Source organism: Podarcis muralis, chromosome 15 (genome assembly GCF_964188315.1).
Source record: "Podarcis muralis chromosome 15, rPodMur119.hap1.1, whole genome shotgun sequence".
NCBI lineage: Eukaryota > Metazoa > Chordata > Lepidosauria > Squamata > Lacertidae > Podarcis > Podarcis muralis.
The window spans coordinates 39,701,020-39,727,032 of record NC_135669.1 but is presented as its reverse complement, the minus strand read 5'-3'; the positions used below and the strand labels follow the sequence as shown (position 1 = coordinate 39,727,032).

Below are 26,013 nucleotides of genomic sequence, written 5' to 3'. Positions count from 1 at the left end.
GTCAGGAGCGCCTCTCTTTCCCCCACCCCCGCCCTGTACCGCTTTCCCAATTTGGGGGGTGGGGGGAAGGAAGATGGCTGCAGCCCAGCCCATTTTCGCCTCGGCCTTCCTTCTGCATCCAGCCACCCATTTCCCCAAACGCGAGCTTTTCCTTCTGCCGTCCGAGTGGACTCCCCCCCCCCCCAGCCATGCCTCCCCCCCCCCCCTTGCTCCTAAAACTATTACTTGCGCCCCCTCCCGCTGTCAGATTTGGAACCCCCATCCTTATTTGTTTTGCTCAGGAAGCGTCCCAACAGTTTCTTTGGCCCCCTCTGTGCAATTCAGAAGGGGGCTCTGTTTGCTGCTCGCGTTTTATTTGCAACCCACGCCCCAGGAATCTTGTTTTTGCCCATCGCCTCCGCCTGCTCCATCAAATGGGGTTTGCACCCTCTTCTGAATGACCAGTATTTCAGAATTGGATTTGCTCATGTAAAAAAACAACCACCACTATCCTCTTTGCTTGCGCTCCCTCACTGTAGAATGTGGACCCTCAGATAATCTATGTTGCTTATTTACCCCACTCCCCCTTATTTGGCTTTTTCTCCCCTTCACTGCAGAGCTTGCCCTGAGTATTTTCACCATTTCTTGGAATAATACTCACCATCATTATAGTACCTCTCCCTGTGATCTCCTCTTTTTTATTTTGCCCCTTGCAACCCCCCCAAAACCAACCCCCTTTTTTGCTGCCTTTTCCAGAATTTTCCTTCTCAAAAACTGACTGCCTCCCATTCCAGTTTTGCACACCCATCCTAGGCAAGTGTCCTGACACCCCCCCCCAAATTCCTTGATCCTTTCTTTTATTTGCACTTCTTACCCTGTATATAAGCACCCATTCTAGCATTTTCCCCCTAGAAAAAACTAGTATCACTTTTTGCCCCACACCCCTTTCCTCCAGAACTTGGAACAGATTTGTGTCTCAGATTTGGGGGGCACTTTCCAACCAGGCCTGTTGGGGCAGGGTGATGGTAGCAGTTAAGTCTGCATAGGAGCCTAAGATTGCAATCCTGACTCCACTTATCTGGGGGCAAATCCTGTTTAATTCAGCAGGACTTGCTTCTGAGTAGATATGGTTAGGAGGATTGCACTATAAATGTGTAACTGATATCTCTCTCTCACCCTCGACTGCAGAGGATTAACTAGAGTACTGTTTTGTTGGAGTGGGGTGTCATAATCAGCACTGCTGTGGCTGTGTGTTTCCAGCGCTGGTGTTTTTCTTGAGAGAGTAGAATGCTTTGTAATACAGTGATGCTGGATTATGCTGTCTTGCCTAGACTCTATTGGGAGCAATAGAGAGAGATTTGTGTCCCTCACCTCCCTTTGGTTTGTAGAACTGGGGTGCTGAAGAAAATAAGGATTTATTCTCTCTCAAGGTTCTCATGACAGCTGGAGTTCTTTATCAGAAGCACCCTTTTAACATAAAGACTGCTTGCTTTTCATTTTTCCTAAAATTGCCATCTCAAGTTAGTTTTATTGCTATTTGTTTTGCCATCCAGTTAAATATTCAAAGTGGTCCTTTGAAAATGTCAACTTTATAGATCAAGGGCAAGTCGAAGGATGCCTGGTATTTTCCTAGAGTTTGTATTCTATAAGCTGCTCTGGGTTGCGTGTAGAGTCTCTGCTTCCATCATTCTTCGATGTCAATCTTATTGTTTGTTATAGAGCAAATTGCTCTGTGGTGTTTATCCAGTGTTCTTTAAAAGACAAAGAAAAGTAATACTCATTATGGGTCTATTCTTGATAGTGGAAAAATAGGTTCAACTTCTACCTACACATTTTGGGGTGGTGGGTATACTAGCGTGTGCCCCTGCTTCTTAAAAAGGCAGAAAGAATAATAATTGATTCCATCCCCACCTTCCCAAGCCTTAGCATATGAGAATTGTTTTCCAGTCTTTCTGTATGTGAGCTTTTAAAAAGGTGTCTCGATAAAAGGCACCTCCCACTTTCATCATTGACCTAGTCTAGAAGGACAATCAAACGGGAACAGCACTGTGATGGGATCCATTTAAGTCACTTCCAGATACCCTCTACCTTAGATATTGGGGGGAGCCATTTAAATATTCACATTTAGCTACTGAATGGACAAAGCTTTTGGTTCAAGGGAGGTTTTTCACTCAGCATATCTACACAAGAGAATCTTAGTTTCTGCAAAAGGCACCCCTCTGAAAGAAAGTAGTGTATATTTATTTGTACGCTGCCTTTTTCCTTGACGAGACTCAAGGCATCTTATAGATAAAAATAAGAACTGCTAAAACATAGAAAAATCAATCAAACATAGAATGAAATGGAGAATAAAGCTGTACCTTGAAAGGATAGAGCTGCTGCATTTGGAAATGCAAGGATGAGCCTTGTCACAGGCAGGGAAATCTGCAAACGTGTATGTTGGCTCGAGTTCATATATCATATCCCCATTTATGTCATAGAATCATTGAACTGTAGACTTGGAAGGGACCATAAGGATCATTTTGTTCAACTCCCTGCAATGCAGGAATCTTTTGCCCAACACAGGGCTCAAACTCATGGCCCTAAGATTAAGATTTTTATTCTGTACTGACTGAGCTATCCCAGATGAGGAAAGCTGTGAATGCTAAGTGGGCATTTCAGCAGGTTTCATTGCTTTCATCTACACCAGGAATGGGAAACCTTTGGTCCTCCAGGTGTTGCTGAACTGCAACTCCCAATAGTCCCAGCAAGTGTGGCCAGCAGCCTAGGGTGATGGGAGTTGCAGTTCAGCAACATCTGGAGGGCCAAAGGTTCCCAACCCTTGTTTTAGATTAATTTATAATCATACAGCTGGGATAGCCAAGTAATTCATTTGCTCTCCTCTTGCGGCAGGCAGTGGTCCAGTTTCTGAGCCATGAATTGGGGTGGGACAGTGGATAGAGGAACTTGTCACTGAGCAAGGGAAGTCAGACCAGATGCCCTTCCAACCCCATTCCATTTGATGTGTATCTCCTGATAGTTACTCATGAGTGATGTACACTTTTAACTATATTTGTGAATGATGCTGTCACCTAGGAGAAAGTATGCCACAGTTCAGATTCCTAGTTCTTCTCATAATGATGGCCTTGAGCAAGGTATTTTGTCACATCTCTGCTTGTGATCTGAAGGACATTTCAGAGGAACTTTCCAAACCATATCACAGAAGTTACTGGCCCACAAAATAACGTTAATAGAACTCTCAGCTCTGGAAGGAGGGTGGGGGAGAGAAACCATCTTCCTTCTCACTTACAAAAGTTTGTTTGCTTTAATCCCTGGTGATTATTCTGACTCACCAAATAGCTATTTATAGGCATGATTTTAAAAATGTGTATTTTCTATCGCTCTCATTACAGTATTTCCATATTAGTGTCCGGATTGTTTTTCCATGGATAATTCTTTTTCTGCACTTTAAAAGTAAGAATTTCAGGATACATGCATTGCTTCCACAGTCTTCTGGCTGCATATATTCATAGACTGGCAAATGCAGATTCCAAGATGTCTGCAAGACTCACTGCTGTTACCAAGCCTGTGCTGTAGTTCACATAAATCCAGCATTTTAGGGTACTGACTATTCTTTACATGTCTACTCAGAAATAAGCCCCAGTGAGTTCATTGGGTTTTTCTTCCAGGTTACGAATGTATAGAATTGCAGCCTGAGGCGCAAGTGCTTTTTTCAGCCATAAGCCCAAATCCTTGAGCCTGATTTGAAAATTAAGCTGGTTCACAATGTCACATCTAGGGTGCTGTGCAGAATACATACCTAACACATGTGTTTACAAGAACATCACAGGCTGCTCATTAGCTACTGAGCCATGTACAGGATTCTGTTATTAACATCCAAAATCATGAAGAACTTCAGATCAGGACACCTAGGACACCGTATTTCCCTGAACGTACCCAGTTGATAATTATGGTCATTGGAAGAGGTCCTACTGGCCATGTCATGGCTAGCAGATCAAGTGACAGCGTGGAAAGCAAACTTCCTGAAGTGGCACCAACCCCCCGCCATACAATTTGAAAGGCATTGACAGTGATGTGTTTTGGGCACCTACTGAAAACGTACTTGGGCATTTCCTGACCATTTTTAGATGGCACACCTCAGTATTTGTTTTACCCTTTAGCATTTTGCTTTAGTGTCTCGATCCCTTCCCAACATAACTCTGCTGAAGAGCATCTGATTTGCAAAAGGTTCCAGCCCGGCATCTCCAGGTAGTCCTGAGAATGTCCCCAGGTTGAAACCTTGCAGAGCTGCTGCCAGTCAGTGTACACAGTACTGGACTAGATGTACCAAGGGTCTGACTCCTTATAAAGCAGCTGTCTATGCTCCTGTGATTCTTATGGATAGTACATATTTGCATTTTGTTTATATTCTAGCCTTCTGATTTTATGGTTTTTACTTTGTAAACCATTTAAGAGATTGCCTCCACCCAGGGAATATTTTGAGGAATAGCAGTCTACTGTAAAGCTATCATACGCATCTCTCCATTAGGCATTTAGACATCCCTTCCCATACTTCTAGTCTGATATGTGTAATGTTTGTGCATTAACTTAGGTCATCTGGGATACAGTATGGATTCTGAATCCTTGTTTAATCAAATTTATGTACAAGTTTCCCCAAATCACTGGTGGTTTCTCTTGTGTCCCAAAGGTTTCATAATAATCTTAATAAGTACTAAAAGCTATTTGATTTTTTTTAAAAAGAAAGTTTTATATATTAAACACTCCTTAAATTTATTAAACAAATGCCTGTTTGTTTAATAGCCTTAATAGCCTATGTTCCCCTGTAATGTTTATATTTTAAGGAAACAAATGAAGGAACTGAAAACTCTTAACATACTAATTTAACCGCAGTGAGTAGTCACTGGGGATAAGTCATCTGGGAGCAATGTTAATATGCAACTTTGCAATTGTCCAGTGCAACTAGTATTGCATTTATCCCTTTATGTAACAATTTGGTGTTTTTGAAACAGAGGCAAGGTGGTGGTTAGGGCTGGGTGACAACTGGTTTTCAGTATTGTGATATATCACCAGCTAAACATCGCAATATATCAGTATACTGTATCACGATAGCTGAAATAAGGAAGGAACTATGCAGAGGCGAACAGGACAATGTCCTGGCAACTGCTACTACTTAAGGGTCTAACTACTTAAGGGTCTAAAACTGATAAATGCTGATATTATCAATCACCTCATGGTCACTTTCAGCAGCAGGCAAGCCAAAATGCAGTGGTGGCCTGCAAGGCTTTGTAGCAGTTGCAAAAGTGTTGGCAGCCTGCAAGGCCTTGTCGTGGCAGTAGCAGTAGTGGCAGCCTGTGAGGCGTTGCGGTGGCGGCAGACTCTGAAAAAACATAATAGTATAACTTGCCCTCTAAGATCACTGTGTTTGATTCCACTTCTTACTGAGCTAAGGCTGTGTACACACCATACATTTAAAGCACATTACCACTCCCAAATAATCCTGAGAACTGCAGTTTGTGAAGGGTTTTGTAGCTTGCGGCTGGCGCTGTGGTTTAAACCACTGAGCTTAGGGCTTGCCGGTCGGAAGGTTGGTGGTTCGAATCACCGCGACGGGGTGAGCTCCCGTTGCTCGGTCCCTGCTCCTGCCAACCTAGCAGTTCAAAAGCACGTCAAAGTGCAAGTAGATAAATAGGTACCGCTCCAGCGGGAAGGTAAATGGCATTTCCGTGCGCTGCTCTTGTTCGCCAGAAGCGGCTGTCTGTGGACAAACGCTGGCTCCCTCGGCCTATAGAGCGAGATGAGTGCCGCAACCCCAGAGTCGTCTGCGACTGGACCTAACAGTCAGGGGTCCCTTTACCTTTAAGGGGTAAACCACATTTCCCAGTATTCTTATTTGTGGGGAGTCATGTGCTCTACATGCATGGTGTATTTGCAGTCTGCATCGTCAGTTGAAACACACTTATTTTTTATTGTATTTACAGATGAGGAGGCCGCCTCCAAATTGAGGCCCTACAGGAGCTTTTTCTTCAAAATTTAAAGTGGCTAGTCTAAGGACTTTTTTATTTTAATTTTAAAAAGTGAACAGCCTTACGTGTTACTTGGCCCATAGCATAGGTTTTAGTTCCCCATGTGTTGTTGGCCTTTCTGAGCTTTGCTGAAACTTACTGAGTAAGCTCTCTTGGTGTGCTGGCTGGATTGCATCTTTAATGTGCTGCAGTGCAAACTATTTACAAGGCCTTGTATTTCTTTCCATAGTACAAACAGCATCAGGTAGGAGAGCAGGGGTAATAATGCAGAGCCCTCCTGATGGTTTGAGCTCCAACTCCCATTATCCCTGACCAAAGCCACACTGGCTGGAGCTGATGAAAGCTGTAGTTCGGAAGATCTGGAAGGCAGCAGGTTGGGGAAAATGATTTAGAAAATCATACCACAAGATGTGGTTTGGTGCAGGATCAATTTGACTTATATCAAATTGATTTAAATCACGGTTTAAATCACAGTTTAAATCACTAGTCAGTAAGACTTGATTTAAATCCATTTTTTTACAGAAAGACTCATTCTTGCTGGTAGAATCTTAATATTTACAACCAGATGAAGGTTTCATTTTTGGAATAATAATTTTTCAGAGTAGTTTTTACAGTTATTTCTTCCAAAAGCATTTTATTTTAAAAATCCGATTTAAATAAAAAAAATCCGATTAAAATTAAAAAAAAACACCATTGATTTTTATCCACCCTGGTTTGGTGGAATGTCTCATTTGAGCCACTGGGTGCGTTCATAAGACCTTCAGAATCTAAAGTTTGGAGGTTCAGGAAGGAGCAATGGTTTCCAGTGCTATCCAGTTGCAAAACATAGTTTGCTACTGCATGCAAATGCATCATATGGATGCAGACAAGAGTGCCAAACTGTGCCAGACTGCAATTTGAGCAAACCCTAGTTTGCTGCATCTGAAGCAGCAGCAACTAGAAGTGGGAGCTTTGAAACTCTCACATTCAGGGAGTAGGGAGGGAGCAAGAATCCTGATCACAGTTTGAAGGATAATCTGAATGTGGCCACTGTGGCTAGACATCTGAACAGAGCCGTGTGGGGCTCCCCGTGTCTGTTGCCCTCTATTTGTGGGTGCAGTTAAAAGATTCCATTCACTGGTTTATACAAATATGGAATTTTTTACCAATCTGGATATCAAGCTGTAATGAGCCCTGAGGAAGTGACTTGGTGGGACTGGCTGCATGAGGAATGGGAGGTGCTCAAGGAGCTGAGGGGCTCTGATCCTGGGAAAGGGGCTCAGCGCGTTCAGAGTCAGAGGTCTGGAACTGGGGGAAGGGCTGTGTGTCTGTTCCCATCAGATACGCTGAATGTTGCCTTGATACTGACTGATGAAGCATTATTATAATTTTGTATATGCGTACTACCTTGACATACTTTATGAAAATGTGGATTAAAAATACTACAGAACAAACACATACACCACAGAGTTTGTTCTCGTCTAAATGCCTTATCTGTTCTCAGCCTTATCTATACCATGCAGGCAGGTTTGAAGGAGAGAAACTGTACTGTACACTTCCTTATTCTTCTAAAAGGAAGGATGGGATGCAAAGTTGAATTACAAATGAATAAATAAGTGAATTTTTGGTATCTTCAAAAATTGAACACTCACTATTCGGTTTGTTGGCTAGCTTTTCTGTCTGCAGAATCTTGATATTTCATGAGCACTCTATGTTACAAAGTGTGTGTAAAAGTTAAATGAGCAGACCCAGCAAAGAATTACTAAAGCGTATGCTTCCGTAGTCCTCACATGAGACTTGGTGCTTCTCAAGATAACATGTGAGCATATGCTCTTCATAACACACTGTTCCTTAATCCAACTCCTGCATTGATTCCCCCCCCCCCCCTGTGTAATTATTCTAGGCAAAGACGCCACATCTCAAATTGTGAAAACACACAGTCTTAGCTTGTGGCATCTTTCCTATTGTTTGGTATATTTTTCCAGATCAAGTGCTGTATACAATTAAGTTTTACTCAGGCCAGATCGATTGGGCTAGCCTTGGATAGATGTCCAAGCACAATTAGACGGTTTGAAAATAGTTTGTTGTTTTAGTTATGCTTCTTCCATGTTCTTCATATGTTTTGGATATGCCTGGTGCCCACCTGGGGGAAGTATATAGCCACGTATCTTATTGTCATGTGAAAATTAGTGGAATTGCCTGTTTTGCCAAAATTGCAGCAGATAGTTTAAATTTCTGGGAACCAATGCCATGTGATAGCTAAGAGTTCTTGTTACGTTTGCTTCATGTTACCTTTTTTCAGGTTGCGTCCTGCGGTGACCTGGAAGTACCGGAAAGGGTTACTTCTGGGTTTCGCTGCTCACGCACACGCAGATGCTCAAAATGATGTCACGCGCATGCGCAGAAGTGGCGAATCGCTACCCACGCATGCGCAGACGTGGGTTGCTTTGCTTTCATGTTGCGAATGGGCCTCCTGAATGGATCCCGTTCGCAACCAGAGGTACTACTGTATTGGTCGTGTTGGCTGAGGCTGTTGGGACTCTGACAACATCTGGAGGGCCAGATATATATATGCCTCTAGGGTAGCCATTCTCAACCTGTGGGTCCCCAGATGTTGTTGAACTACAACTCCCATCACCCCTAGCTAGCAAGGCCAGAGCTCAGGGATGATGGGAGGAGTTGTAGTCCAACAACATCTGGGGACCCACAGGTTGAGAGCCGCTGCTCTAGGGGAAGCCCACAAGCAGACCCTGAGTGTAACAGCCCCCTCTCCCCTCCTGTGGTTTCCAGCAACTGGCATTCAGAAGCACCCTTGCTTCCAACAGGAACATAGTCATGGGGGTTAGTAATCACAGATAGCTTTATTCTCCATAGTTGGCATCTGGGTGGCCACTGCGAGACCAGGAAGCTGGACCAGATGGGCTACTGGCCTGATTCAGCAGGCTGTTCCTTATGTTCTTATCCACAAGCAGCTGCCTGTCCTTTCTTGGAAATGGGTTATTCAGTGAGGTGGACTTTCATTCTGACCCAGTTCTTAGCGATGCATATTTGGACCGGCCATTTCACTGAGCCTCTTCTGCAGGCAGCTAAATGGATTTCCTTTTGTACATGTTATCTTTGTTTCTCCAGCAAGAGACAGAGGGAAAAAAATATTTTCAAAATATGACTAGGACATCACAAAGGAATTATATGGTGGTTTTTTTTAAAAAAAAAATTCTGGCAGGATTACAGTGCTGCATACAAATTATCTGAAAAGGCAACACTATATTAGGGAAGGAGAAGCAAAAACAATCCGAGAGAGGATTTCATGTTGTTCTTTTTCTCTGGGATAACAAGATGGAGTTAAAATTTAAGGTCTTTAATCCTGTAGTGAAGTCGGTAAGACCTTTTTTTACTGAGAGTTTCATTTGGAACAAGGAGCTCCAGTGAAACACTAATATTGCATACTGAAGGAATTTTTCTTTAGTGGTTTTGTTTCTTCCTCTTTCTCCTAAGAGCATTCACTTTGCATGCATCTCATTCCAGTTTTGGGGGTGTGGGGGTGTGTCCAGGTGGTCTCCTGAATAGATGCTGGCCAGACTCCCTACATATTCATGTCCCACCTGCCTATTAGGCCTGGGCAATATATTGATATATCGCCCAGGACTGGTATGAGGAGCAGACCGCGATGTTTGCTTCAGTCAGCAGTATATTGCTGGTGAAACGGCCACTGCTCCTGAGTCCCTCTGCTAGCAGCATCTTCTGGAGGGAGACAGTAGTTCCTTCCTCCAGTGGGCACTGCTAGCAGAGGGACTTGGGTGAGGAGGTGGTTTCACCAGCGATATACCCCTGAGTGAAACCGCCATCCCACTCTACCCTTGTTCCTCCTCCTGCATCTTTAAACTGCTCAACTGAGGAGTGTGCAGCTACCCTTGCTTCAGCCGAGCAGTTAAAGGTGCCCCCAGCCCAGCACGGCTCCCCCCAACTGCGCTGAGCAAAGCAGCCCCAATGCTCCTGCTCCTTGCTTGCGGGGCGGGGGGGGGCTGTCTTGGTTGGGGAGGGGGAACCTTCCCTATCCAAGCTGAGCTGTTCAAGCAAGCTGCATTGTCCCAGTCTCTGAGTACCTGGGCGAAACCACCTCAGCTCCCATTGTGAGAACTAGGGCAGTTTCACCCGGTGCCCAGCATGCAGAGGCCAGTGCAGTTTCTTTTTTCAGCATTGCGGTATATCGCCAAACCGTGGTGATACACCGCGATGTTGAAAAGCTAATATCGCCCAGCCCTGCTGCCAATAGCACGCCAACCATATATTTCGCAGCTGAGTGTAAGTAAATAAATCATCCCATGTGCTCCTATGTATGCAAGGCTTCTGGGCTGGGTCACTGATCCAACATTGGCATTAGAAAAGGGAAATGAAGACCTCTGCATACCATTAGGAGGAGTCGCCAAAGACACACCATTAAAAAGCAGCAGCATTTCTTCCAAAAATAAGATTGGGGTAATGGGCTTAGGAGGGGACCTGTCGCATCCCTACAAATCCATTATGAATCTCTAAATCAGAACTGATTTTGTAAGCTGCTCTGAAAAGCCTTTTAGCTACTGGGCATGGTATAAATGCAGCTACATCATGACTCTTTAGTAGAGGGTCATTAGTCCGTCCATGTTTTGCTTGTCTGGTGAAGGGGTGAAGATTCCTCCTGCCACTGGATCCTTCCCCCCCCCCCCCAAGAATTTTTGAGTTCACTTTCCGCATGTATGTGCCCTTGCCCTGTTCACATGCTGCCTGTGGTGTAGTGGTTAAGAGGGTTGGACTACTAGGATCTAGGGAAACCAGGTTTCAAATCCCCACTGGGTCCTGAATCTCTTGCTGGGTTACCTTGGGGGCCATTCTCAGTCTCCTGGCCTACCCTACCTCATGGGGTTGTTGTGAGGATAGAGCAGGGAAAAAGGAAAACCATCAATGTATGCCATCTCAAGCTCCTTGGAGGAGAGGTCGGATGTAAATCTAATAATAATAGTAAAATTTAAATAGCCTTCAATTTACTCATACGCTATGTGCTGCTTACTTCAAGTGGTGGGAAGTTCCAGGGGCTGCATGGCCTAGGTTTGCTTTCTTTTGGAGGTGAGGACAGGGCACCGAAGGCTTAATGGCATTGGGAGGGGAGAAAGTATGTGGTTTATTTACAAAAGCCAGATAGCATGTGCTCTCCTTCTGGGCAGCAGATCCCATACCTCCCATCTGATATCCACCAAGGGACCCTTTGCACACCAAACTGCTTCTCACTTTTAGCTCCTATCTGTTCCATTAACTGCCCTTTTTGTTCTCCCCCCCCCCTCTCTCTCTCTGTGTGTGTGTGTGTGTGGCTTGTGTCCTTGTTCTCTCTCTCACCCACACCAACTCACACCCTTCTCCTTAGCCAGGGATGTCATCATCTCCAAACACTGTCATCATAGATAAAGCTATTAATGACCACCAGCCTTGAAGACAGAGGCAGCGTGGCTTTGAATGTCAGTTGCTGGGAATCACAGGTGGAGAGAGTTGCTGTTGCACTCAGGTCCTGCTTGTGGTCTTCCCTTGGGGACACCTGGTTGCCCACTGTGAGGACAGAATGCTGGACTAGATGGGTCTTTGGTCTGATTCAGCTGGGCTCTTCTGATGTTCTTCTGTTCTTTCATTCTGCACATTCCAGGGAAATCTCTTTTCTAAGGAACCATCTTCTAACAATTATCTCCCAGACAAATTAAAAAACACAGAAGTAGCCATGTTACGTCTGTTGCAGCAAAAACAGCAAAGAACCTTTTGGCACCTTAAAGATTTACCAGATTTTGGTATAATACTTTGTGGGTCAGAGTCCACCTCGCAATATGCATGAAGAATAATCCCCAAGTACAGGTGTGGTGGAGGACTATAAAGTAGTGAGATCAGAGGGAAATGCAAAGCAAATTGTGCAGATAGTGACAACTCAGTTAGTGCCACTGCGCATGCAAAGTAAGCACAGTCACCCTATATTACCGCAGTGATAGGTGATAAAACTGTCAACTTGGCAGTGCTGAGTTGGTTAACACCTACAGAACCATAAAGAGACTATAAAGAACCATAAAGGCAGAAGGTTTCTAATTGTGGCCTGCAAGCTCCATGCAGCTCTGCAGAACGATTGTGAGACATTCAGGAATATCTGGAACTGTATACTGATTTATGGTTTTTTCCTGATGACTGAGATGGAGGCTGTTTTGAACAGGGCTGGAGTTACCAAACCAGCTAATAAGACTGATTAAGGGACCAACCATATTTACTCAGAGTTGTTGTTGTTTAGTCGTGTCCGACTCTTCGTGACCCCATGGACCAGAGCACGCCAGGCACTCCTGTCTTCCACTGCCTCCTGCAGTTTGGTCAGACTCATGTTTGTAGCTTCAAGAACACTGTCCAACCATCTCTTCCTCTGTCATCCCCATCTCCTTGTGCCCTCCATCTTTCCCAGCATCAGGGTCTTTTCCAGGGAGTCTTCTCTTCTCATGAGGTGGCCAAAGTATTGGAGCCTCAGCTTCACGACCTGTCCTTCCAGTGAGCACTCAGGGCTGATTTCCTTAAGAATGGATAGGTTTGATCTTCTTGCAGTCCATGGGACTCTCAAGAGTACTCAGAGTAGACCCAATTAAATTAAATTAGTCATATTTAGTTGTGCCCTTTAGTGTCACTAAGTCTACTCTGAATAGAACCCATTGATTTTCATGATATAGACCGATGCAGACTGCTAATCTGTCCCTTAAAAGCTACCACTTAAAGGGACAGCAGCCTGGGCTAGTCCTGGGTCTGTGATTTTCACAATATGGGGCTGCTTTTTGTGATAATCCTGGAATGGAAGATAAAAGTTCAATAAGTTGTTTACAAAACTGTGAAGTTTGAGAATAGCTGCTTAAAGGCAAGCCCATAGTGATATTCCAATACATAGTGATAATCTCACCCTGAATAATTGAGTAGAAATTTTGTGTTAAAGCAGAATGGGATGTGGAACAAGGGCATGGCTCCTTGAGAATAAGAAGCTATATTGGACTGCTTTAATGAAAACAACAACTCAAGAGTTCTTCTGAACCTTTACCTTTAGATTCCATCCACGTTGGCCAAAAATGGGGAAAGATTGATACCCACTTTAAGATTCCCCAATATGGGAGTTCATGAGGTTTTCTGTTTTATACAGAGTGGCTTGGAACCCAAAGCGCAAAGATCAAAGCGGGTAAAGAGCATAGAGTGACTCAGAAACAGAATGGAGTTTTTAAAAACACACACATAGCAGGTGAACATGTATACTGACTGGAATTGCTCCTGAAATCATCACAAAGTAGACTGTGAGCTGCTCAAATCTTTTCTACGCCACGAACTACCGGGCAGATTTTTGGCAAGGTGACATATCTTGACCTTGGAACCCATCTAATGGCAGGTTTCTTCTTTCTGGGTACACTTACCTAGATGGGAAGAAGAGTTGTAATGTTAAGCTAGCATTGCTGTACTAAATGCTGGAATCTCAAAATGAAATTGCAAACAAAAGCATAAAAAAAAACATGGAGCAAGAGCTGAAACAAATTCAGTAAATAAATCTGCAGTAGGTAGATCACTGCACTATTCTGCCTTGCAGCACACTTGTCAGGATTGCTGAGAAATGAAGCATTTTTCAAATGCGCTGTAAAAATGTTGAACATTACTATTTGCAAGCCTGAACCAGGATTCGACAGTGCAACAATCATTGTACACTTGTTAGTTTAGCAAAGTCATGAATGATTATGGTCCGGATATTGTATTTGACTTTTTTCATCTTGGGGGCGAAAAAAATTCTCAAAGGCCTGACCTACTTCCACAGGATTTATATATTTTAAAAAGCTAATTATCTAGCTATGGGCTGGCCTGGATTTTGGCAGGCAGCTGGAAATGAAAATGAGCCTACATTGTTGCTGCTATGTGGAACACTAAAATGGGTCTAAGTTAATGGACAATCACAGTGTTGTGGTGTTAGAATGTCTAAATTCTAAGGAGACCCATTTTCAAATCTGGTATGAAGCTCTCACTGGGTGACTTTAGCCCAGTCCCAGCTTAATCTTCCTCACAGGGTTGTTGTGAAGATAACAACTGGGGAGAGGGAGAAAGTTTCAATCAGTATTGTTCTTCCCCCTCCCAAAAAATCTGGAGTTTTGAAGTTAGGAGCCAATTCTGGTGGATCGGACCAAAGGTCTGTCTATCCATCCCTCTCCCAAGCTGGTATGCTTCATATGTTTTTACTTCCCCTGCCAGCAGGACCAATGATCAAGTTTGACTCCAAAATATGGAGGGGGGGGCACCTGGTTGGGGAGGACTGATCAAGCCCAGTGCTCCATCTCCAGTAATGGAGCCACCAGCATACATTTTAAAAGGTAAAGCAACGATAAATACAGATAACATCATTAGGAAAGTCATAATATGGGCAACTCCCCACTTACACTTGCTCATCTTGTGCACAGTGCGTACACACAGCGCCAGGAAATTAATTCAATTCATATCCGGAAATGGCAGGAGAGAGCTGGAAAGTCCTTGTAGCTCACAAGGAGACCCTCCGTGGATCCCAAGAGGATGTCAGTGAAGAAGAGGGTGGAGGTGCGGTGGGGCTTTGTTTGGGATGCTCAGCCTCCCTGCCTAACAGCTGGTGTGTGGGGTAGCGCAACAGCAGCTACTTTCCCGTGCGTCCTCTAGCCTCCTGCCAGCCCCAGAGCTTCCATTCTAGTTGTGGATATTTTGGGATACAGTATGGATTGAAGAAAGGGGGGCAGAAAGTGTGTTTAGAGGGCGCTTCCAATTTTAGACGATTTCACTTATGTGCGTGGTCCCCTGGAATGTAACCTCCATGTAAGTGGGGAGTCACCTGTATCCTATTTAAAACAATACACAAAACTGTGCATCTAAAAGTTGCAGGTCTTTGCCTACCGCTGGAAAGTTAGTGCCAAGCCTCCCTGGAGGAGGGTGTTCTAGAGTCAGGGCAGGGGGCACAAGGATAGGGACCCCTGTTGCCGGTCCTTATCTAATTCAGCATTGAATGGCAAAGATAAGGAGGGAGAACGAGAACAGCTCCCTGAAGAAGAAGATCTCAGCATCCAGGCAGGTTTATTCAGGAAAAGGTGGTAACTTAGTCCTCTATGACTTAAGAGAATATCTGTGTGTCCCAGAACAAATTCATATTTAAGAAGTTCAGAGGTGATGGGAAAGCTTATCTTTTCAGAGACATTTGTTTGCCACTTTCATATTTGAGGAGGCCCAAAATTACTTCCTAAGGAACATGAGGATTCCCTAGAACACAACTGGAACGGAGCTTTTCAAAGGAAACAGATCATTCAATTACATCTTTGCGTTAACTTTCAAATACCCTCCTCCCCCCACCACATCAAATCACTCGATTTTTCACACCATTTGGGTATATACCATTGAAATCCTGCCACAGATATATTCCGTTTAAACATGTTTGTTGGTATTTAAGGAAAGAGATTAGCAGTGATATGCCAAGCTGTCAGAATTTCTGATAAGGTTAATAAAGACCAAGACAGCCTTCCAAAACAGCTTAATCCTTGTGGGTGAAACTGGCAAATTATGAGTCGAGAAGCCTTTCTGCTTCATCTTTGAGGGGGGAAAAGAGGAGTCTTTAGACCTAGTAAACAAGCAACCCGGAGTTTTGTACTGTGTTACAGCTTATACATATATATCATAGTTGCTGACAGGTATCTAGTGTATTAAAGCCATTGCGATTGCTCAATGTGATTCATCAAGTTCACTCATATTCTTCTGTGTGATACATCCAGTTAGCCAAAGAAGCTAGGGGATCAGGAATATAGATGTGGACTCACAGGCTCCGTCTCACGTAAAAGTTCCCTTCCACCATAGTTTGTATTAACCCTAGTGTAGAATCATTCATACATTGGTGCTAGCCAAGGATTATCCTTTTTAACCCTATGTGAGACCATGCTTTGAGGTAGCTTTGCAAGCCATAGTTAGGAGGCAATTCTGGGTAGCATCACATGTGATTAGTGCCAGCATGCCCACAACACTACCCTACGCTCAAGGAAACCTTGGGAAAGTGTCTACAAAGCCACTGTGTATGCCTGATTTTAGGAGATTGGAAACACGGTTACATTGGGCCATTGAGAACAATGGGATTTTCTCTCAAGTAAATGTGTATAGAATCTCTTTATCAACCTGCCTGCACACTGTGATCAATGGAAGAGGCAGTCCTGGTGGTTCCTAGGTTAACTGAGTTGTGCGGTTCAGGTGCCCTTGGAAGATCCTTTTCAGTGGTGGCTCCACATCTGTGGTATGACTTCACCACTGAGATGTGTCTCACCCCAACTTAGTATTGTTTCAGGCATCTGTTTTTTGTTTTTTTTTAAAAAAAAAAACATATTTCACTAGGATTTTAGTGGCTAATGAGTTAATTGTGCTACTTATGCAGTATATGAGAATTACTTTATTGATTTAGTATGCTTTCATATTATTAATTTTTAAAATAAATTGCCAGTATAGAATCTTTCATAAAACCGCATCCTTGAACATACTTTGCTTTGACCTATACTCCTAAGAACTGCAGACATTTTAATCTTTAGCTGTGTTGCATCCTCATTATGTTTTCTCCCATCCTTTGCGGGCCAGAAAAAGAGTTTTGTTTTCTAAAAAAATTAACTGCTGTGGATCTATGTAAACAAGCTCTCAAAACTTTCCTAGAGTTCAACAGCCTTTGTGGGAATTCCCTTGGCAGCCAACCAGTTAGGTTGGCAGTCTGGATCAAAGGTTGCCACTTCTTGGGGAGCTTTAATAGGTGATAGGCTCTTTTAAGCACTTGTCATGCATGGTCACTGAATAATCAAGCACAGCTTCTAGCTATTTACACTAGCAGTAAAGATGCTTGGAAATCTCATTTCCCCCAAGGTTGTTGTACATAGAAAGTGCACGTGCTGGAGTATTTGCAACACAATTTCTGTAAAGTAAAACTGAATACCCTGAGGATTACAGTGGACGCTTGGGTTGCGAACGTGATCCGTGCGGGATGCGCCACCGCCGAAACCCATAAGTAACCCGTTCAGTACTTACGGGTTTTGGCGGCCCGCAACCCGAGAAAACGCAACCTGAAGCATCTGTAACCAGAGGTATGACTACTACAAAGAGCAGAGGTTTTCACTTTTTTGAGTCCAGTGCTCCCTTGACCAACTACATTCTTTCTGCGTCACACCTGTGGGGCTCAGGAGCCCAGCTATGTCACCCCTTGCCTGCAGAGCTGGCAACCTCTCACCCTTTTTTGAACACCCTCCCTTGTGGAGTATTCCCTCAGCCTCCTCTCCCCTCCCCTCTACTTGGGAGTCCTCTGGACAGCCGCAGCTACCGCCCCTGGTCTCCCCCCCCCACGTCGCCCCAAAGAGAGGTCCCTCATCACACTGCCCCCATGGGGGCCTGAGAAGAGGATGTCATAGAGCAGGGGTTGGCAAGGTATACAGGCCATGGGCCAGATCACTCCCATGGAGATCGCCTGTGGGCTGGACTGGCGCAGCGCGATGCCGGATATCGCGTCTGCGCATGTCCGCAGTGCTGGAAATTGCTTCTGCGCATGCCCAGATGCCAAAAATTGTGCCTGCGCAGAAGCGATTTTCAGCATCTGGACATGCGCAGATGCGATTTCTAGTATCTGCGCATGTGCAGACACACTTTCCAGTGCGCTCAGTAGGTTACCGCACTGCGCCGGTTTAGCGCAGCACGTGGGGGATTTGCCAAGCGGGCGGCTTGGTTCAGGGGCGGTTCATGGGCCGGTAAAACGGTTTTCGTTGCCGACCCCTGTCATAGAGCATGGGGTTGCCAGTGTGGTGCCCACATGCCCCCAGGGGTCTTCCCAGGCGTCCCCAGGATCCTTCCCCCTGCAGAAAGTAAGCTTTAAAGAAGTTTTTCTTGTTGCCTGTGAAATAGTTTGTTCTGAATGCTTGGTTGCAGTGTGTGTGTATCATGCCTTTGGCAAGTTTCTCCAGTTTTGCTGGTGACCCCTGACATAGAAGCATAGTGAAACAGTCTTGCCAATGTCTATTAAAAGCTACTGGCTTGTACACTGATGAATTGTTGTTTTTAAGTACCCTACAAACGTGGTCGATGTAAGTCATTTGTGGCATGACAACACAGAAAGGAAGTGGGGGAAAGAAACCTCTCAGGGTTCAGTTTATAATAAATTGAGCCAGATCATGGTTAAGGAAGCCTAACTGTGGCTTTCTGCTGTCTCTGTGAAGTGACAAACCACTGTTTGCAATTGGCTGGCAAACCAGAATCTGAAACTGTAGTTTGAAAGCCATGGTTTGGTCACTTTGGTGTGATGTCTGAATTGTCAGGCTATCACTATAGAAGGGCAGATGTTTAAACCCTTGTTAGCACAAAACATGATTTGACTCGATGCCTGAACAAGCTTTCTTTCCCTATTGCCTGGAAGCAGTTCTTTTTTGCCATAGGCAAGTCAATACTGGACTATTTACAAGCCTGACTTCCTGGGACGGGATGGTAGAGCAAATGCTTTGCATTCAGAAGGTTCCAGCTTCAATCTCCAGAACCTCTACATAAGGCTGTCAAAAGATTCTGTCTGAAAATCTGATATGCTTCTACTGGTCAATGTAGGCAATACAAGAGTTCAGTGAACCCATGCTCTGACTTAGCAAGCTGCACTTATACAGTGGTACCTCGGGTTACATACGCTTCAGGTTACAGACTCTGCTAACCCAGAAATAGTACCTTGGGTTAAGAACTTTGCTTCAGGATGAGAGCAGAAATCGTGCAATGGCGGCACGGCGGCAGCAGGAGGCCCCATTAGCTAAAGTGGTGCTTCAGGTTAAGAACAGTTTCAGGTTAAGAACAGACCTCCAGAATGAATTAAGTACTTAACCTGAGGTACCACTGTACTAACAAAACGCAGTCCTTTAAAAAAAGAAAACCCTTAAACAATATGTTCCTGATGTAGACATTTTTTACAACAGTGCTGTTTCTAGTAGCTTCAGTCCCCAGAGAATGGGGCAGACTGCTGGACTTCAGAAAAACATGCAACGTAGTAAACAAAATTTTGCTGGCTTATCCTCTGTGTACTGAGGGGTGTGTGTGTGTGGAAGTAATGCACTTTACTTGGCAAAGCAAAGCGAAAAAAGCTGTCAGAGCCTGATGGCTCACATGAGTGTTACAAAGAACAAATACTCTACAATCCAGAAAGCTTTTTTTATCTTGTGGTTCCTTCCTCTCCTCCTTGTGATTAATTCTGGCAAGCAACGCTATGCAACTCACTGCCCTTGCCATATAGCTTTGCCCCTTCTGGCCCAGCGATACCATCACAGCTGGCAAAGTGGATGGGACCAGACAGATAACTTGCTAGGTTAAGCTTAAACCATGAGCAGAGACGTGTTTACGGGAGGGCAAATGGGGTAGTTGCCCAGGGCAGCAAAGCTGAGAAGGTGTTGCCATGTGCACACCACCTGCAGTGACCACCCCAGGGTGCAAGGCAGGTTGCATGCCTAGTTCTTTGACAGGAGAGGCTTTGCCCTGCTGCTGCTGCTGCTGCTGCCGCCGCCACTACTGCTGCCAAAACCACACCTGAGGAGGGAGGGAGGCATGGCAGCGGATGGAGAGAAAGAGCACACTACCACATGGGATTGTGAGGCCTTTGGGACTTGCACTCCGAAGTTGAGTCGAGGTATCCCCAACACACATGCAAGGAGGAAGGAATTTGGTGCTTGTGTGCTCTGTTGAGGTTGCACATGAACAAGTTCCTGGGAGGATATACCGGTACCACTTCTGCCCAGGGGTGGCAGACACCATATAAATACACCACTGGTCATTAGGTGTACCAAGTAGCCTGATTTTGTGTGAGGAGCAATGTTTTGTGACCCTGTTTGTCAGCGGAAAGCAGCCATGCCCTGAGCTAGAACAAACAGTGTGCCACACTCCTGGCTTGATATTTATGTCACTCAGTACAACTCATAAAATTCTTTTCTCCCTCTTCCTGCAGCTTTACCAACAAGGCCGACTATGCCAGCTGGGTAGTGAATTCTGCGAACTGGAAGTTTTTGCAAAGGTGCTTCGAGCTTTAGATAAAAGGTAAGTCAGTGCTTACAAAAATGGCAGCTCCTCTCGCTTTGCAAGATGAACATTTCCCCCTGTAAAATATAACTGGATGCAGCCCAATCACCACTGAGCATTTTTGATCCCTACCAGTTTCAGTGCTTAACTGACTGGTTAGAATCAGTGGGTGCTCGGTGCTTAGAACAGGGGTGTCAAACTCAAATTCATCGGGGGCCGCATCAGCAGTTTGGTCACCCTCAAAGGGCCGGTTGTATCTGTAGGACTATGTGTCCACTCTTTATTATCATAAATTATTGTCACTGCATTCAATTATTATTGTTTTTTGTAATAGTGTAAGTAATAACAAGCTCTGAAACTCTTGGACCTTTTGTTGCTTTTCCTGGTGGCTAAGGTTAGCAAATTTGGCTCCATGTTTGGTCTCAAAGTGCCGGCGTAAATTGTATTCCTTCATCACTGCCACTGCCTCATAGCAAATAAGACATACCGGCTTGTCTCCATTAATCACAAACATGTATTCACTTTCCCATCTCTCCTGAAATTGCCTTCCCTCTGCATCAACTTTTCTTTTCTTGGACATTTTTGGGTTATTTAATTGTAGTTTATGGTCCCTATACCACTGTAAAGTGACACGGAAGTGGTCAGTATATCCAAAGTTTACCGCTCAGACTTTTAAGCAGAATAATAAGCAGACCCCCCCCCCCCCCAATAAGCCTCTGCTACTGTGGGCAAGGAAAGGTTTGTGGGGGTGGGGGGAAGAAAAGCAGAATTCTCCCCAATGTATGTTTTTCTTCTTCTGCCTAACAGCCCTGTTAACAGGCTCTGGCAGCTGCTTTTGTGTTGGGGTGGTGGAAGTTTGATTGATTAAGAGCTCTCAGCCTTGTGGTGCTCGCATAATTCATGTGGCTGATATTGGCTGTAGCAGGAATTCTGGATGATGGATTGCTTCCTGTTTTTTCAAATCAGGGCTGGAGATGGCATTTTGGATTTTTTTGTGAAAATTGCAGGGTTTGGGGGTGGGTGGGTGTCTTCTACCCCACCCCATCTCAAGGACACAGCATAAATCTGTTCCGTGCTGTAAAATGTGGCAGCTGTTTGTGTGTGAGTGTGTACGTGCTAATTGCAGGTGAATGTTAAGCTTTTCTGAGTTCCTGTATTACGGCAAAGAGAGATGGTGGTGTATCCAACTAAGTCCTACCACTGAAATGACTGTAAGGTAGTCATACCTATTAACTTTGGTGGGTCTGCTCTGAGTAGGACTAGCATTGGATACCACCCATAGATACAGGGAGGGCAGGGAATGCATCTGTTCCAAAGGGTTTAACCAGATTGTAATTTGTGGTCTCTTTACTTTTTAGTACAGAGTTTTTCAACCCTTTTGAGTCCACGGCTCCCTTAACCAACTACATTCTTTCTGAGGCACCCCTGTGGGGCTCAGGAGCCCAGTTATGTCACCCCTTGCCTGCAGAGCTGGCAGCCCCTCACCCTTTTTCAAACACCCTCCTTTGTGGAGTGCTCCCTCAGCCTCCTCACCTCTCCCCTCTCCTTAGGAGTACTCCGGGCATCTACTGCTGCTGTCCCTGGCCTCTGAACTGCTCCATCAAACAGCTGTGCAAGCCTTTGGGAGGCAGAGACGCGAGGGCATCAGAGGAAGGAGGGAAAGAAAGAGGGTCAGAGGCCTGTGTTGCCCGCAGCACCCCTGACCATAATTCACGGCACCCCAGGGTGCTACAGCACACTGGTTGAAAACCACTGCTTTAGTAAATGGCTTGATAGTTCAGTGCCTGTTGGTTAAAACAGAAACTCACACTGTAGTTCCCAAGGGGTAAGCCCCTTAAACTCATTGGAGCTTATCCCCGGTAAGCACACCTTTGGACTGCAGGCACAAAGTGTTTGTTGGAAGGAGGTAAAACGTTTTTATCTTCTCCCTCTTCCTTCTGTTTCCCTTTCAGACATCTACTTCATCACTGTTTTCAGGCATTGATGGACCATGGAGTAAAGGTGGCATCCGTGTTGGCCTATTCGTTCAGCAGGAGGTGTTCCTACATAGCAGAATCAGATGCTACTGTAAAAGAAAAAGCTATCCAGATTGGATTTGTCTTAGGTAACTGTGGGTGAAATAGGATATTAGTCTATCTTGCTTGCTTGGAACTTTGTAAGAGGCACATGAAGAAGAAACTGAAATAAGATTTTCTTTCTCCCCTATTACATATTTTACTAAGGATGTCGTCATGCTGCAGTTCGCATGGCTGCTGAAAGGCGGTACTGCGAAGTACAGCATGACCATAAACTGGGTGAGGAAGAGGGACTAAAAGATGGAGGCAAACGGGTACCTGGCCTAGGCCAGCAAGTGGAGGTTCAGAGGGGTAAGGAGTAGGCAGTGTTGGCGAGTGAAGCGAGAAGGGGAGCAGCCTATAGAACACTGTTTCTCAAACTTGGGTCCCCAGCTGTTGTTGGACTACAACTCCCATCACTCCTAGCTAACATCACCAGTGATGATGGGAGTTGTAGTCCAACAACAGCTGGGGACCCAAGTTTGAAAGAGAGAAAAAAACTGCTGGGGGGAGGGGAGAGAAAATAAATAAATTGCTCAATTCCTTTCTTCAAAAGAAAGTCAATACTGTATGGCTTGGATCCAGAGAATTGCCCAACTACTAACAATAGTAAATAAATTAAATGGGGAAGTGTAGGGCCCTTCTCTATGGTAATGGCGCCCTGGTTGCACAACACCTTGTCCATGTCCCTTGCCTTTGTAGGAGGCTTCCTCTCGGACGCCGGCTGGTACAGCGATGCTGAGAAGGTCTTCCTCTCCTGCCTTCAGTTATGCACACTTCACGACGAGATGCTCCACTGGTTTCGTGCAGTGGAGTGCTGCGTGAGGTAAGCCCTGTCCCCATTTTTTGGCAAAAGGGTGAGATACTTGTGCTGCAGGGTGTGTCTGTGCTTAACGCGAGTAAATTATGAAGTGGCCATGATGACTAGTTAATGGGCTGCTGTTCATGGAGGCCACCTGTGTAGATTGTGGAGGCCTTTCCTAGTGCCTGTCCATCCCCAGCGACAGTGACTCTGACGGGACAGAAAACAGCTAGTGCAGAGGTCAGGTGTCAGGCAGGTTTAGCACACCTTTTGCTTCCTGTCCTTCCCTCTGGTTGCCATGGTCTGTGTTTCTGCTTGATCCTGCACTTTAAAGCACACACATTTCCGCTCCATGGCTTAGATGGCTTTAAAAGGGGCCAAACAAATTCCAGGGCGGTCAGTGACTCCTGCAGCGATGGCTATGTTCTACTTCCTACAGTCAGAGGAAGCATGCCTGTGGATACGAGTTGCTGGGAATCGCAAGGAGGGAGAGTGGTGCTGAACTCAGGTCCTGCCTTCAGGCTTCCCATGGGCACCTGCTTGGCCAGTGTAAGGAAAGAGCATTGGACCAGGTGGGCCACTTGTCTGAGCCAGCAGAGCTCTCCTTACATTCTTCTGGGATTGCCCTCCGGAGACCCATATGTCCAAATTGGACCTCCCTGGGATTTCCAGCCAGTCCTGTGCAATGGCTGCTGGAATGGGATTCATTGGCAAGCAATCTTGGGAGATGACGCGCATCTGTGAGTGTGTACGGTTAGCCGATCACTCACCCTCCCCATTCCCAGAGTGGCTGACAAGGGCCAAGTGAGACTATCCGTAGCAGGAAGCCTTACGATACAAAGCTCGGGGTGATGGTTCTTTGGGGTCATTTGCAGCCCCGTGGGTGTGACTGCACCCCATGATTCCCCATTCAGAGCACTACACTTACAGGTAAGGAACCTGTTCTTCCTCCAGTGTCCCAAGGACCTCTTTGTTACCTGGTCTGCACTTGTTTAAAAAACAAATAAATCCAAGGCCTGGGAAGTACGGACTGCATGTTCAGGGCCATGGTCTCAATCAATCTTGCTGTGTGCTGCTGATGTGCAAACAAGGTGACATTTCCTGCCTGGAGAGCCAGGTCACTGCTGTCCCCCCCCCCCCCAATCGTCCTCCGCCTGCTTGTTATTGACTCTTGGGGGATTGTGCTGACTTAATGCTTAGCTGTGATTTCCTGCAGATCCTTGTACTGCAGAACTGGCAGAGGACTTTGTCATTTAAAAAAAAAAAAGGCTGGAAGAGGAGACAGACCCTATTCCTGTTTTATTAATATGTGCAACTCAATGCACTACGTAATAGCATTCCAGTACAAGATGGCTGTTTGGAATTATTCCTAGTCGTCTTTGCAAGAACACACTCACCTGCTCAGGGCTTCGTTGAATGCTTTATATCCACTTTTAGGCTTTCCCTAATAAATTACTAGGGACGCGGGGGCGCTGTGGGTTAAACCACAGAGCCTAGGGCTTGCTGATCAGAAGGTCGGTGGTTCGAATCCCCGCGACGGAGTGAGCTCCCGTTGCTCGGTCCCTGCTCCTGTCAACCTAGCAGTTCGAAAGCACGTCAGAGTGCAAGTAGATAAATAGGTACCACTCCGGTGGGAAGGTAAACGGCGTTTCCGTGCGCTGCTCTGGTTGGCCAGAAGCGGCTTAGTCATGCTGGCCACATGACCCAGAAGCTGTACACCGGCTCCCTCGGCCAATAAAGCGAGATGAGCGCCGCAACCCCAGAGTCGGCCACGACTGGACCTAATGGTCAGGGGTCCCTTTACCTTTAATAAATTACTACTTAAGGTGGATTAAACAGAGTAACTTTCACTTGTCTAGGAATTGAGATCTATGGTGGGAATGAACTTCCAGATATCTTACCATTCCCCCCACCCCCCAAAAAAAAGTTTTGCCTGCTCTGTCATGGGGAGAAGCTTCTTTGGTTGCTCTGAAGCAGACATGTCCTGGTTGTTTAAAAGCCAATAGCCTCCCCCCCCCCCCCCGGGAGGCATCTTAAAGTGGGTGAGGGGAGGCTATTAGAACAGGAGGGTGATTGTGGCAGCACTCCTTCCAGTGCTTTCAGTCACATGCAGGCTGCGTCCACACCATATGTTTTATCTCTTTATTGTTTTAGAAAATATATTTCCATACTGGAATTTCATTTTAAAAATTCAGAGAAGTTTACAGCGATTAAAAATACATTAAGAACAATACCAAAAAAAAGGACCACCAGCTGACTTACCATGAAACATATTTTTCTTGTCTGCATAAGCCTGGCAGCAAAGAGAAGTCTTCAGCAAACACTGGAAAGTCATTTAAAGCACATTCCTCACTCCAAAGAATCCTGGAAACTAGTTTGTTAAGGGTGCTTGGAGTTGTTCTGTGAGGGGTGAACTGCTGTTCCCAAGATTCTTTTGGTGGTGGGAGGGAATGTGCTTTAATCGTGTGATGTGTATGGAGCTGTAGTGCCTTGTAAGATAACCCTTAATCTCTGGCCAGTTTATTGGTGTCACACACTCACTGAATTAAATGGTCAGATTACCAGAGGCATGTGTCCAAAGTACAATCCTTTGGTGTATTCAGAAAAAAATTGGGAAAGGAATGTGCTTTTTTTATTTTAAAAAAAATATTACAAAATGTACAACTCATATGATTACTACAAAATTCATTAACCACTCATTAATCATAGCAATTCACAATAAATAAAACACACACACACAGCTGTGTAATGTCTTGTAATTCGTTGTTCTACAATGCCACAAGCAAAATCTACTTTCTCATAAATCCATCAGTATTATCCTCCCTTTAAGTCTTCAGAAAGCAAAATACCTCAGACACATCTGCAGTATGCCATATTTTAAATCTGTAATTGAGGTCAGGGGCAGTATTTCTTTTCCAATAAGGATGAGTTATTTTATTTTTCAATCCAGTGTTTTTATTGCATGCTTTTAAAATGCACCTGGTATTCTGTGATATACTGGCTCGACAGTGAGCTCATTACACTTGTCTTGTACACCACAATGCAAAACATTTTGGTTTGTTAAACCAGAGTTTCCTGTTGCATCTGAACTGGACAACTGTGG

At 45.0% G+C, this 26,013-nt stretch overlaps 1 protein-coding gene across 1 annotated transcript in view; it reads left to right on the top strand.

Annotated features, from left to right (window-relative positions):
- The window catches only part of APPBP2 (amyloid beta precursor protein binding protein 2), a 44,356-nt gene that overhangs the window by 676 nt on the left and 17,667 nt on the right, over positions 1-26,013 (top strand). The window contains exons 2-4 of the mRNA XM_028708950.2: positions 19,984-20,072; positions 22,007-22,158; positions 22,811-22,934. Coding sequence (XP_028564783.1) covers positions 19,984-20,072; positions 22,007-22,158; positions 22,811-22,934 — 365 coding nt within the window. The remainder of the gene's footprint in view (positions 1-19,983; positions 20,073-22,006; positions 22,159-22,810; positions 22,935-26,013) is intronic.